The 15,143-nt window shown below is 42.2% G+C and overlaps 1 protein-coding gene across 1 annotated transcript; it reads left to right on the top strand.

Annotated features, from left to right (window-relative positions):
- Positions 1 to 1,092: 1,092 nt before the first annotated feature.
- LOC113662018 (myelin and lymphocyte protein-like) lies at positions 1,093 to 7,061 on the top strand. The gene is made up of 4 exons (XM_027176631.2): positions 1,093 to 1,387; positions 5,298 to 5,465; positions 6,313 to 6,456; positions 6,733 to 7,061. Exons 1-4 carry the CDS (start codon positions 1,295 to 1,297, stop codon positions 6,805 to 6,807), a joined length of 480 nt encoding a protein of 159 aa, XP_027032432.1. The 5' UTR covers positions 1,093 to 1,294; the 3' UTR covers positions 6,808 to 7,061.
- The last annotated feature ends 8,082 nt before the right edge of the window (positions 7,062 to 15,143 follow it).

The following is a 15,143-nucleotide window of genomic DNA, read 5'->3' as shown; positions in this document are numbered from 1 at the left end:
ATATATATATAATAAACATATATATATATGATAAACATATATAAATATAAAAAACCCCGAGTTGCAAGCAAAGCCATATTCTTGTCTCGCACACACACACACACACACACACACACACACACACACACACACACACACACACACACACACACACACAATTTAAAGGGACAGTTCACTCAAAAATGAAACTTCTGTCATCATTTTCTCACCCTCATGATGTTACAAACCTGTATAAATGTCTTTGTTTTGATGAACACACATGTAGATATTTTGAGGAATGTTTGTAACCAAACCATTCATGAGCCACATTCACTTCTACTTCTGGTGGTGAGAAAATGATGACAGAATTTTCATTTTTAGGTGAACTATCCCTTTTAGTATTAATAAATTACATTCACTCCAATCATCTCTCTCTCTCTCTCTCTCTCTCTCTCTCTCTCTCTCTCTCTCTCTCTCTCTCTCTCTCTCTAATAGTTAATTCACTTCAAGGTTTGTGTGATTCAATAATTTACGTTTTTTGATTGACGTGATTGATTGTTGCTGTTATTTCTGTTGTTAAAAAGGAAGGATCTAATGTAAGGATGTGTTCATGTCCCATAAACAATTGTACTTTTTGTATATATACTTTTCCATGGTTTTCTGCCATGTTTGAGGCATATTGAAACTTTTCATGCCTTTATGTTGGCCTTATTTCGGTTACATTTACATCTTACATTTACATTTTACGAAATAATAAAGCATTATGGGGAAAAGACTTTGGACCCCTAAGAGTGATGTCCCCTAAGTAAGGGAAGGAACTGAGATGTTCTACAGGAAAAACGTCTACAGGGTGTCACAGTGTAATGTTGAGAGTTTTACGTCAACTATTTAAAGTGTTACAACGGTTGCGCGTGAACTGTGTCACTGCGTGTGTTTGGGTGGAGAGAGAGAGAGAGAGAGAGAGAGAGAGAGAGAGAGAGAGAGAGAGAGAGAGAGAGAGAGAGAGAGAGAGAGAGATTTTGACCTTGACAACATGCAGGCATTTCTTGTGAAAACTATTGGGCAGTGGAGGTGTGTGTGTGTGTGTGTGTGTGTGTGTGTGTGTGTGTGTGTGTGTGTGTGTGTGTGTGTGTGTGTTTCTGTGTGTGGGTGTGGGTGGGTATTTGCGCGCGTGCTCGCGCTTTGCCCGATGGTAAGAAGTGTCACCGCAGCAGGTACAGGTGCGCGCGGACAGGTATTTCAAGGCAAACCAAAGCACGCGGCGCTTCACTCAGAGTCAGTCACCTGCTCACTCCGTTAGAGCGCGAGCTAAGGCATGGCAGCGGCGACGGCGCAGACGATGTCCAACCTGCCGAGCGGCGTTGGGATCTGCACCACAGCGCCGGAGATCTTCTACCTCCCAGAACTGGTGAGACTTTTCTTACCCTAAATAGAAAGATGTCTGGAAACTTCATGTGGATAAAGTGAAGTTTTAATCTGATCTGTTCTTCACTCGCACTCGACTATAAATGACCTTTTATTGGAACTGTAGGACACAAAGATGAACAAGTTGTGTGTGTGTGTGTGTGTGTGTGTGTGTGTGTGTGTGTGTGTGTGTGTGTGTGTGTGTGTGTGTGTCCGTTGTGTGTGTGTTCGCGTGCGCGTAACACAAGTGCGATTCAGTTGCGCATGGTTACACCACGCTTCACATCGGGTTAATGAGAACAGAGAAAAACATACATCAAGCGTTTACACACACACACACACACACACACACACACACACACACACACACACACACACACACACACACACACAATCTTTGTAGAATTAACACATTACGTGTTGGACTCCGAGTTCCACAATGTAGAAGTTTGTTCTTTGTTAATTCAATAATGTAGCAGTTTATTTAACACTTGAGCAGCACACAGGTAAATAAACACTGTTAATGTAAATGTTAATGTAAATGTTAATTAAATACTGCAGACGTTACCAGTAGAGTTCAGTGTTAATTAAACATTTATATGTTACTGTAAAGAGTACTGAAATGATTAGATGTTTAATGAGTATTTATGAGAGTTGACTTGGTGTTCAGTTCACCTGACCTTGTGGTGTGAAGTCAACTCTGGGAATTTTGCTGCATCTGTCGCTTTTTTCCCAAATGGAAAAAAACATGATCCTTCTGTTTTTGTGGTTTTGTTTTGTGTTGTGAAGCTCGAGCTCATGGCCATGTATCAGTATCACTATCTGATCTGAAAGGTGAGAGAGGGAGAGAGAGAGAGTGGGGGGGGGAGCGAGAGAGATACAGAGAGAGACAGAGAGAGAGAGACAGACAGACAGGGGAGAGAGACAGTGAGAGAGAGAAGGAGAGAGAGACAGGGAGAGAGAGAGAGAGAGAGAGAGAGACAGACAGGGAGAGAGAGAGAGAGACAGACAGGGAGAGAGAGAGAGAGAGAGAGAGAGAGAGAGAGAGAGAGAGAGAGATATTACAGGGCTTTCATAAACGTCCAGATCCCGTGGAACACGACACACATTAACAGAAGGAACTAAACACATAACACTCATCACACTGTCATGATCTCAGTACCAGGAGCAGATGAAGGGAATCAGCCTCCTCTCTTAGCTGCTCTGAAGGTTAGAGCTGCAGAATCATCACCAACACCTACTAACCCCCATCACCAACACCTACTAACCCCCATCACCAACACCTACTAACCCCCCATCACCAACACCTACTAACCCCCATCACCCTGACACTTTAAACCGGAACAAATGACACATGAAACAGAGTTTCATCACTTGGTGGTGTTTTGAACCCCAGCAGCAAAGTGAATGCAGGCTGTTTGTCCCTAAACACACTAAAGGCCACATCAGACAGTGTACTGCACTAAGACACACACAAACACACACACTCACACACACACAAACACACACACTCTCTCACACACACACACACACACACACACACACACACACACACACACACACACACACACACACACACACACACACTCACACACATCTCTCACGTGTGAGAGTGTGAGACAGAGGGAGAGCACGTTATACAACCCTTTATTTACAATCACATGTAATAAAAATCAGAGTGACCCAATAAACAAACAAACAAACAAACAAACAAACAAACAAACAAATAAATAAATAAATAAATACATATTAAAATATTTACAATAAAGTAGAATAAATAAGTTAGTTTATCTCTGATGCAACATGGATATACAAAATATTTTTGCAATTATTTTCTGAGATGTAACTATAGCAACAACACAACAACAGTAAACTATTGATGTTTGTGAGAAGATTATGTTAAATAATGTTAGTTCGATAAAATAACGGTTCTGCTCTTCATCATTTGGCTTTGAGGAAGACCTGAGTGTTTAAATGCTGTGAGGTCTCAATGATGTACATTTTATTTTATTACAATAGAGCATTTATTTGTGAAAGTGTAATTAGCTTGCTGGCATAGTGTTGTGTAAAAAAGATGTCACTATGTTCCTGAACCTTCAGAAATGTGAACAGTGGTGTTGAGTGTGTCTAAGGGCGTGATGCTCGAGGGTGTTGAGTGTGTTAAGTGTGATGAGTGTGTCTCAGGGTGTGATGCTCAAGTGTGTTAAGTGTGATGAGTGTGTCTCAGGGTGTGATGCTCGAGTGTGTTAAGTGTGTGTCAGGGTGTGATGCTCGAGTGTGTTAAGTGTGTTGAGTGTGTCTCAGGGTGTGATGCTCAAGTGTGTTGAGTGTGTCTCAGGGTGTGATGCTCAAGTGTGTTGAGTATGTTAAGTGTGATGAGTGTGTCTCTTGGTGTGATGTTCGAGTGTGATGAGTGTGTTGAGTGTGTCTAAGGACATGATGAGTTTGTTGAGTGTGTTGAGTGTGTTGAGTGTGTTGAGTGTGTTAAGTGTGATGAGTGTGTTGAGTGTGTTAAGTGTGATGAGTGTGTCTCAGGGTGCGATGCTTGAGTGTGTTAAGTGTAATGAGTGTGTTAAGTGTGTTGAGTGTGATGAGTGTGTTGAGTATGATGAGTGTGTTGAGTGTGATGAGTGTGATGAGTGTGTTGAGTATGATGAGTGTGTTGAGTGTGTTGAGTGTGATGAGTGTGATGAGTGTGTTGAGTATGATGAGTGTGATGAGTGTGTTGAGTATGATGAGTGTGTTGAGTGTGATGAGTGTGATGAGTTTGTTGAGTGTGTTGAGTCTGATGAGTGTGATGAGTGTGTTAAGTGTGTTGAGTGTGTTAAGTGTGTTGAGTGTGATGAGTTTGTTGAGTGTGTTGAGTCTGATGAGTGTGATGAGTGTGTTAAGTGTGTTGAGTGTGTTGAGTCTGATGAGTGTGATGAGTGTGTTGAGTGTGTTGAGTGTGTTGAGTGTGATGAGTGTGTTGAGTATGATGAGTGTGTTGAGTGTGATCAGTGTGTTGAGTGTGATGAGTTTGTTGAGTGTGTTGAGTCTGATGAGTGTGATGAGTGTGTTAAGTGTGTTGAGTGTGTTAAGTGTAATGAGTGTTAAACAGTTCAGTGTAAGTTAAATAAACTGTCGTTTTGTTTCTTGTGAAGGTTTCAGAGTAATTTAACATCTCAGTGTGAAGCAGAAATATAAGTGAAGCTGTTTGTAAGACAGAGTTACACTTGCAGTTATTTACACACCTGAGCATCTGAGAGCTGAGTGACTCAAACCTACAACTTCACCACTGAGCCACTACTGCGCTTTAATTATTAATAGTGTGTGTGTGTGTGTGTGTGTGTGTGTGTGTGTGTGTGTGTGTGTGTGTGTGTGTGTGTGTGTTTATTGTAATCTGATCCTGATGTGTTTAAGACTAAACACCGTTCTAGTTTCACACCACTGAGCTTTTGAAGGATAATTGGATGTAAAATATAATATGTTTCCCCACAAAGGGATGAGTTCAGATTAGAACCATTTAAGTAACTTAGTAAGTTTGACTTATTAAAGAGAACCTACAGAACCCAGAACCTACAGAACCCAGAAGTTACAGAACCCAGAACCTACAGAATCCAGAAGTTACAGAACCCAGAAGTTACAGAACCCAGAAGTTACAGAACCCAGAAGTTACAGAACCCAGAACCCAACAACTGAAAGATGATCAGAAAGGAGGCTCATAATGATCTAATGGACACTTTAGTAATATGTCATTAATAACCCCTTTATAAACCCAAGAACTCTTACTTATTATAAAGAACCCTTGAAGAATCTCCTAAAACGAACAGAACCCTTCTCCTTATCACAGAAATTCCATGTAGATGTCTTTAGGAGGCCAGTTACCTTTCACTAAGAGAGAGCAGGAGGTTGATCGTTAAACTGTGTTACAGATATTCGGTGGCTTGGTGTGGATCCTGGTAGCTTCGACTCATGTTGAACCAGAGAACCCTCAGGGCTGGGTGATGTTCGTCTCGGTCTTCTGTTTCGTCATGACCTTCTTCTGGCTCATCATTTTTGCCTGTGGAGCTCACAAGAACAAAGGAGGCTGGGCTACTGCGGTAAGTATGAGCACCTTCACACACTACTCCTCATCATCATCATCATCATTGTCTGGTCATATATTGTTTAAATACTCTTTGTCAGCTCCCAGTGCACTCACCACATTAAACCAGTGCAAAGCTCTAATGGATTTTGATGGTCTTTCAGCACGGTTTAAAATCTCCACAGACCACACCCACTTTTTTGCTGCACTGTTATCGTCAGTGTTTGCATGAGGAAAGTTTGTGGTGTTCCGTGTCCTTACATCAGCACATACATTTACATCTGAAAATAAATGTAAACAATTCAAGATATGAGATGTGAGATACGTAAACTGAGACACGCCTCTGTTTTAGAGACTCCGCCCACATGTACACAACTCACATCATTCCTGAATATTGCTTCTCTCTGTCTTTTCTTTAAACTCTAATCTATCACTCTTTCTTCTATAACTGCCAGACACATAACCCTCTCTACCGCTGTGTGTGTGTATATATGTGTGTGTGAGTGTGAGTGTGTGTGTGTGTGTGTGTGTGTGTGTGTGTGTGTGTGTGTGTGTGTGTGTGTGTGTGTGAGTGTGAGTGTGTGTGTGTGTGTGTGTGTGTGTGTGTGTGTGTGTGTGTGAGTGTGTGTGTGTGTGTGAGTGTGTGTGTGTGTGTGTGTGTGTGTGTGTGTGTGTGTGTGTGTGTGTGTGTTTGTGTGTGTGTGTGCGTTTAGGGTTAAGTGAATAATATTTCTGTGTGAGTTTTGTGAGTTTTGATCTGGTTTACCTGCATTACAGGGAACACATATTTACTATCTCTCTCTCTCTCTCTCTCTCTCTCTCTCTCTCTCTCTGTGTGTGTGTGTGTGTGTGTGTGTGTGTAGGACTTTGTGTATCACTTCCTGGCAGCTCTGTTCTATTTGAGCGCCTCGGTTCCTCTTGCCACCGTCACGCTCAGTATGAAGAACAGCACCGTCGTCTCTCCAGTGGACAGATTCAGGTTTTACCAAATTGATATTGCAGCAGTGGTGAGGACACACACACACACACACACACACACACACACACTACAAGGTCTGTTATACCACACACACACACACACACACACACACACACACACACATTATACCACACACACACACACATTATAACCCACACACACACACACACACACGCACATTATACCACACACACACACATTATACCACACACACACACGTTATGGATATATTACCATAATTATAACACCTTATGTCTCTCTCTCTCTGTGTGTGTGTGTGTGTGTGTGTGTGTGTTTTTTACAGGTTTTCTCCTACATTGCTACACTTTTGTACTTCATTCATTGCATTCTGTCTGCCATCAGATGGAAATCCTTCTGAACAAATGATAGATGAGAAGAATTCAAGCTCCATCACTGCCCAGATCTGATCTTTTAATTAAGATGATTTGAGATGATTCTAATCACAGACGATACTTTACTCTAATCATTCTAGTTTTTACCACAAAGTCAAACTTTTTATAACTGTAGATGAAGGTAAGAAGAAGATTATTTGTACCTGAGAAGTAATAATTTTTGTATATTTTTGAAATACTTTGGAATTATAATGTGTGGTAATAAAAGTTGTATAAAGTGTTTGTGCATGTGTGTGTGAGTGCGTGTGTGAGTGTGTGATGTGGTGTCAGTGGTGTCAGTGGTGTCAGTGGTGTCAGTGGTGTCAGTTTACACTTCAGGAGGTAAAATGCCCATGACAGAAGACACTAATGTTCCTCACATCTGCTTTAAGCACAAAACAATCATTAATATTAAATTAAGGTTTAAGAAATCACAGAAAAACAGCATTATAGAAAATGTGAAAAATGTAATAATTTCAGTCAGGACCGCTTCAGTCATAATAAAGACAATTCTTTCAAATATTAAATTTTTTTTATTTGCAAGCTTATGAAATTTACATTTGGCGGTATGGCGCTGTTCTGAATTCCCCTTCCTTTTCATGAGCTCCATGAAAGCTAGTCAGGGAACAGCAGCAGCTTCGTGGGGGGACAATCTCCCATTAACTGGGAAAGCAGCCAGACACCCCCCCCCCTCCCAAACAGACCATACCAGGCAATCCTCCCTGGCTCTTCATGCTAACTGAAGAGCCAGCAGAGGATTAAAGCGAGCTTTTCACTAGCTAAACTTATTAGTAAAATACCAACAGAGCAGAGGACATGTTATCAGGCACGGAAAGCAGTTCCTTTACCATTTACTAGCAACCACTGACCATTAAACCCCCCCCCAAAAAAAAAACCAACGGAAGGCTCAGTGCCTGTATACGATTCAAGGCTGCAGAAGACTCCAGATCATCATGAACATCATGCCATCCCAATTTCCCAAGGAGCAACCAGCACCTTTAACGTTCCACTCCTGGTTCAGCTACCTTAGGGACAGCAGCAGAGGAGGAGAGCTAGCGTATCAGCAGCAGAGCTAGCTCAAGCACAAACAGAACATGAGAACCAAGTGCCTCCTCCCTGAATATCCTGAGTAGCCATCTCTAGCTCTAGGATCCATACAACAACCCGAGAAAGGAGACTTCCAAAAGACCCAACAAGAAATCCAGTCTTAACTTCCTTTTCCAACAATTTTAGGTTCTTTAACAGCAGAAAGCAAATTATAGGCAAACTAATGAGTAGTCAACCAAACACTCCTGCGAAAACCTTGGATAAGTCCAGCTATTAAATAATTGAAGAAGCAGCGGTTAGGATGCTTCTCGGGGCCTTTCCAGCTTTGGAACATGCATTTATTTATTTATTTATTTATGTAACAAACAATACAAGCAGGGCCAGGAGCCATTGATTATCAATCCAAAGGTCACTATCTTTCGCTGGACACTGCTACGGAGAAGAGAGAAATTTAATCAAGCTTTTCATTTTCATTGCTGGCTAAAATTTAACCGTCAAGGTAAGAAGTTAAACCATTTGCCAGTAAATATTTCCTGCATAACGCATCATAACAGCCTAGCGAGGCATGGCATAACATATCACAACAGCCTAGCAAGGCACAGCGTGACGCAACATAACGCCTAGCAAGTCATGGCATATCATATCATAACTCCCTAGTAGGGCATAGCACAACATACCATAGCCTAGCGAGGCATCATATAACATAACAACGCCTAGCAAGGCATGGCATACCGCATCATAACGGCCTAGAGAGTCCTAGCACAACGCAACATAATGCCCAGCAATGCATGGCATAAGGCATTACAACAGCCCAGCGAAGCACAGCCCAGCAAGGCATAACCCAGCGTTACGCAACCCGACACAGCCCAGCAAGGCATATCATAACGTAACGCAACACAGCCCAGCAAGGCACAGCACAATGCAAAATAACGCCTAGCAAGGCACCGCATGACGCATCACTACAGCCCAGCGAGGCACAGCACAACGCATTACAACGGCACCACGCAACACAACATAGCACAGCGCAACCCAACACAGCCCAGCAGGGCACAGCACAATGTAACAAACAGCCCAGCAAGGCACGACACAACATATAATAGCCAAGCGAGGCACAGCATAACGTAACAAAATGCCTAGCAAAGCACAGCACAACGCATCACAACAGCCTAGCGAGGTACACAGTGATACGTAACCTAACATGGCCTAGCAAGGCATAGCATAACGCAACACAACATAGCCTAGCGAGGCACAGCACAATATAGTGTACCATAACACAGCCCAGCGAAGCATAGCACAACGCATCACAACACAGCCTATCGAGGCACAGCATAACGCATCACAACAGTCTAGCAAGGCACAACACATGGTAACGTTACCTAACACGGCCTAGCAATGCAACACAACATAGCCCAGCAAGGCACAGCACAACACACCATAACACAGCCTAGCGAGGCATAGGAGAACACATCATAACAGCCTAGTGAGGCATAACATTGCGCAACGTAACCTAACATCGCCTAGCAAGGCACAGCACAATGTATCACAACAGCCTATCGAGGCACAGCCCGACGTATCACAACAGCCTAGCGAGGCACAACATAGCGTAACGTAACCCAACACGGCCTAGCAAGGCACAGCACAACGCAACAAAACACAGCCTAGCGAGGCATAGCATAATGTATCATAACAGCCAACGAGGCCTAACATAGCGTAACATAACATAGCTTAGCAGGGCATAGCATAACGGAACCTAACGTAGCTTAGCAGGGCATAGCATAACAGAACCTAACATAGCCCAGTGAGACACAGCATAACATAACGTAACAGCCTAGCAGGGCATAACATAACCCAACATAGCCTAGCGAGGCATAGCATAACATAGCCTAGCAGGGCATAACATAGCCTAGCGAGGCATAGCATAACGTAACCTAACATGTCTAGTGAGGTATAGTATAACTTAACATAGTCTAGCAGGGCATAGCATAAAGTAACCTAACATAGCCTAGCGAGGCATAGCATAACGTAACGCAACATAGCCTAGCAGGGCATAACATAACATAACATAGCCTAGCAAGGCATGGCATAACGTAACCCAACATAGCCTAGTGTAGCATAGCATAACGTATCATAACAGCCTAGCGAGGCATAACATAGGGCAACGTAACCTAACATAGCCTAGCGAGGCATAGCACAACGTAACGTAACATAGCCTAGCAGGGCATAACGTAACCCAACATAGCCTAGTGAGGCATAGGATAACGTATCATAACAGCCTAGCGAGGCATAACATAGGGCAACGTAACCTAACCTGGCCTAGCGAGGTATAGCATAACATAACGCAGCCTAGCAGGGCATAGCATACCGTAACCCAACATAGCCTAGCGAGGCATAACATAACCGAACATAGCATAATGTAACCAAACATAACCTACATATACATGTAGGGCATTTAGCAGACACCCTTATCCAGAGTGACTTACAACTGAGGGTTAAGGGCCTTGCTCAGGGGCCCAGCAGTGGCAGCTTGGTGGACCTGGCGTTCGAACCCATGACCTTCTGATCAGTAGCCCAACACCTTAACCACTGAGCTACCACACCCCCTAGCCTAGTGAGGCATAGCATAACAAGTCGTGGCCTAATGGTTAGAGAGTCTGACTTGTAATCCTAAGGTTGTGGGTTTGAGTCTCAGTCCGGCCACGATTTAGTTGCCCTTGAGCAAGGCACTGAACTCCCCCAACTGCTCCCCGGGCACTGCAGCATTAATGGCTGCCCACTGCTCTGGGTGTGTGTTCACGGTGCGTGTTCACTGCTGTGTGTGTGCACTTTGGATGGGTCAAATGCAGAGAACGAATTCTGAGTATGGTTCACCCTACTTAGCTGTATGTCATGTCTCTTTCACCTAACATAGCCTAGTGAGGCATAGCATAACACATCATAACAGCCTAGCGAGTCATAACATAGTGTAACGTAACCTAACCTGGACTAGCCTAGCATAATGCAACATAGCCTAGCAAGGCGCCAGCCTGGTTGCTTCCGGCTGAAACACACCATTAGATACGAACATGCGTGCCATCAAATATCAAATAATCAAATCAAAACGTCCCCTTCGGCTCGAGTATACTAATAGTAATCACGACCTCTTATAGCCGCCGAATTTAACTCGCAGCAGCAGCAATGCTGAGGAAACAGCCCCATAACATAACGAGCTGGCATAGCAAAGCATATCGAGGCATAGCATTACCTAGCATGAGGTAATCTAGCCTAGCAAAGCAAGCATGGCATGACCCATCGTGACGTGCATAGCAAAAGCATAGCATAACCTCATCTTATAACATAGCATAACATACAATAATATAACCTAGCATAGCATAACATGCATAGCATATCGAAGCATAGCCTAAAGTAGTGTAGCCTAACAGACTGTACAACACACCAGCCCTTCCGGCTCAACAAACGCACTATTATACTGTACACGAACATGTGCGCTGTATCGATTTACCGTAAGGTCAAAGCGTCTATAAACTTCCTTTTCGGCTCAAGTATACTAATATTAATCACGACCTCTTATAGTGCCATATCACGAAACCAAAAGGAGATTTGGTTTAAACTCTAATTAGCCGTCAAGTTTGAATCGCAGCAGCAAAGCAGAGGCAGCAGCCCCACAAAAGAAGATAGATAAACTCCAAATAGCCGCCGAGTTTAAATCGCAGGTGCAGCAATGCAGAGGAAACAAGCAGACAGACTGGAAAAGCATTTAAATAGGGCGCCTGTTTGAAATGGACCAATAGCGCGCTTAGGAATCAGATCAGCTGATGGGCGGGGTTAGAAAATTGACATCAGCTGAAAGCCGAGCTTGACTATGTGGCCTGCCTGAACTGACGCTGAATGCTATATTTAATGTAATAAAGTAATAATCAAATTATATTTATGTAATAATTATATCAGAAAGTGTTGTGTTCATGAATGAATCAGTGATTATATTGATCATTTAAACCTATTTGCATATATTTATTATTTATTATGAGGATTTTTGACATGAGGCCCATTTTGGCTTAATTACTAAACATAATAATCGAGGTCTAATTATTATAATGAATTATAAACAAACAAACAAACAAACAAACAAACAAACAGACAAAAATAATAGATAAATGAATAAATAAATAAATTAACTGTATTTCTTATAATAATCAATTATAATAAAACATTTATCATTATTTTACAAATATAAAAAAAATATAATTTATCTAAAATGCAGTGTGTGTGTGTGTGTGTGTGTGTGTGTGTGTGTGTGTGTGTGTGTGTGTGTGTGTGAGAGAGACCGTGTGTGTGTGATGACACTGTGACCTTCGCCTTTAGTCATGTCCTTTTGTTGTTCTCATACACACATGAATATTTGATGAAGTATCTCTGAGACTCGGAACAATAACACAACTAACATTACTTATTCAACACACACATACACACACATACACACACACACACACATACACACACACACACACACACACACACACAGAATATTAGCCGTAATGTTTATTTGTAAGATTAGTTATAATGCATTATATAGTTACACCTAACAACAGGTCACTTTGGATCTTTAGCCAGGTGTTTGTGAATACACTAATGTTTATGAGGCTCAGAATTGGAAGGGCCAGTGTTTATAATGATTTATAACCGCACGTTCAATGTTTATAACGATTTATAATCAAATTCAAAGTTATTTATTTGAATTTAACAATTGACATTGTCTCAGAGCAGCTTTACAGGAACATAAACATAAACAAAAGGTCATTATAAAGAATAATATAAAGATTAATATAATACAAAAGTCCCAGATTAATATTAGTTATATATAAATGTGTATGTATTTATCCCTAATGAACAAGTCTGAGGTGACTCAGGTGACTGTGGGGAGGAAAAGCCCCCTTAGATGGTAAAGGAAGGAACCTTGAGAGGAACCAGACTCAAAGGGGAACCTCATCCTCATCTGGGTGACACTGGGGGTGTGATTATATAACCTCATCCTCATCTGGGTGACACTGGGGGTGTGATTATATAACCTCATCCTCATCTGGGTGACACTGGGGGTGTGATTATATATATACAGTCTGATAAATGTTGTAGTGATGTAAAAGATCACATGGAGTTCACATCTCCTCTTTAGTATGTCTGAACACCATATAGCAGAGTTTAACTGGAGCTGGAACATCTCTACATGTCACAGGATCCACACATGGTTGGCCTCATTTAAGTGAACGTCCAAAATGATGATCTGAGCTGCTACAGTTTAAACTATGAAAGTGAGTCTGAGCTCTTTTTTTAGACATAAACAGAAGGTGTGAGATAGGTCTGTAATTTGGTAGTTCATTAGGATCTAAATTAGGTTTCTTAATGAGTGGCCTAATGACTACCAACTTGAAGGATTTAGGGACGTAACCTAAAGATAACGGGGAGTTAATGATATAAAGAAGAGGCTCAGCAGCTTTATGTAACACTCCTGTCAGTAGTTTAGTGTGAATGAGGTCTAGTGAACATGTTGTAGCTGTAGTAATAAGTTTATCTAACTCTTCCTGTCCTGTACTTGTAAAGCTCTGTAGTTGTGAGTGTAGAGCTTTAAGTGAGACTGAGTCACAAGCTGCTCTCACATGTAGAACATCACCTATTGTGTTCCTGATGCTTTTAATTTTATCAGTAAAGAATCTTATAAAGTCCTCACTACTGAACTGTGATGGACGTGTGTTCAGATCTCTGGGTTTTTGTTAAACCAGCCACTGTGCTAAATAAAACCCTGGGGTTGTTCTGGTTATGTCCTATGAGTTTGCTCAGGTGCTCAGCCCTAGCAGCTTTTAGAGCCTGTCTGTAGCTGGACATACTGTCCTTATACACAGTTATAATAACCTCTAATTTAGTTTTTCTCCATTTCCGTTCGAGGTTACGGGTCTCCCTCTTGAGGGTGTGAGTATGACTATTATACCCCGGGGCAAGTGTTTTATCTCTAACCTTCTGTAATCTGACTGGGGCAACAGTGTCTAATGTGCTAGTGAATATAGCGTCTATGCTGTTAGTCATTGCATCTAGGTGGTTTGTGTTTAAGGGTACAGTAAGAAGTCCAGACAGATCAGGCAGGTTATTTGTGAATCTGTCTTTAGGGGTCAGAATAATGGTTCTACCGAGTCGATAACGTGGTGAGACACAGTTAGTCTGTTCTATAGGTAGTGTGTACATTATGATGTAATGGTCTGTGATGTCATCACTTTGAGGTATGATTCCAGATGAGAAATCAAATCCTACCTCTAGGTTGGATTACTGTAATACTTTACTGTCTGGATGTTCAGTAGGAGCAGAAACAAGCTCCAGTTAGTCCAGAACACAGCAGCTCGAGTCCTAACTAGAACCAGGAGATATGAACACATCACCTCTATCTTATCCTCACTGTATTGGCTCTCAGTCAAGTATCACACTGATTATAAAACACTATTATTAACCTATAAAGCACTTAATGGTCTCACACCACAGCACTGAGAGATCTTTTGGTGTTTTATGATCCATCACACCTACATCGATCTAAAGGTGCAGGATATTTGGTAGCACCTCAGGTACAAAAGTCTCCAGCAGGGGGCAGAGCTTTATCTCACAGACACAGTCTCAGTGTTTAGGTTCTCAGGTAAAGGAGCAGATCAGGAGGGTTCATGGTTACAGAGTGTTTGGTGAACTGGGATGTCTGGATGTTGTCTCCTTACCACCATCACAAGTCACTCAGGTCTGCAGACTGTGGAGCGGTGGGACGCTTTACATCCCATGAAGTCCTCATGTCTGTGTCACCTTCTGGCTCTAGACTTTTAGTTATGATGTCATAGCTTGTCTTACCAAAGTCCCTGTGTGCACTTTATACATAATGTACATTGTCCATCACCTGATTACAGTCATAGCTAACAATTTTCTCCTCCCCCTCTCTCTCCCTCTGTCTCTCTCCCTCTCTCTCTCTCTCTCTCTCTCTCTCGAACTATATACACCATTCCCGAGTTCCCAGTGTTCCGAGCTCCCAGCCTGATCGTCTCTTCTGCTCTGGTCGCCTGGTGGTCGCCCGGTGGTCACACTGCCAGGGATTGATCTGTATGGTCATCTGTATGGAACGCGACAAGCTGTGGACTGAGTTGGAACAACAGTCTATCGTCTGAACAAACGTCTATGTTTAACACTTGGATATATTTAACATTAACTATTAAGTAAAGCACTGCAAGTGGCAATTATATGCATTTAGAAACATTAAAAA

This window comes from Tachysurus fulvidraco, chromosome 12 (assembly GCF_022655615.1).
Source record: "Tachysurus fulvidraco isolate hzauxx_2018 chromosome 12, HZAU_PFXX_2.0, whole genome shotgun sequence".
Classification (NCBI taxonomy): Eukaryota; Metazoa; Chordata; class Actinopteri; order Siluriformes; family Bagridae; genus Tachysurus; species Tachysurus fulvidraco.
This window is presented reverse-complemented; position numbering and strand designations above follow the sequence as displayed.

What these genes read in the sequence shown, in the direction of transcription:
- LOC113662018 (XM_027176631.2), top strand. Translation starts at nt 1,295, where the DNA reads ATGGCAGCGGCGACGGCGCAGACGATGTCCAACCTGCCGAGCGGCGTT. An exon ending in TCTTCTACCTCCCAGAACTG is followed by an intron (nt 1,388 to 5,297) that starts GTGAGACTTTTC and finishes ACTGTGTTACAG; the next exon opens with ATATTCGGTGGCTTGGTGTG. An exon ending in AAGGAGGCTGGGCTACTGCG is followed by an intron (nt 5,466 to 6,312) that starts GTAAGTATGAGC and finishes GTGTGTGTGTAG; the next exon opens with GACTTTGTGTATCACTTCCT.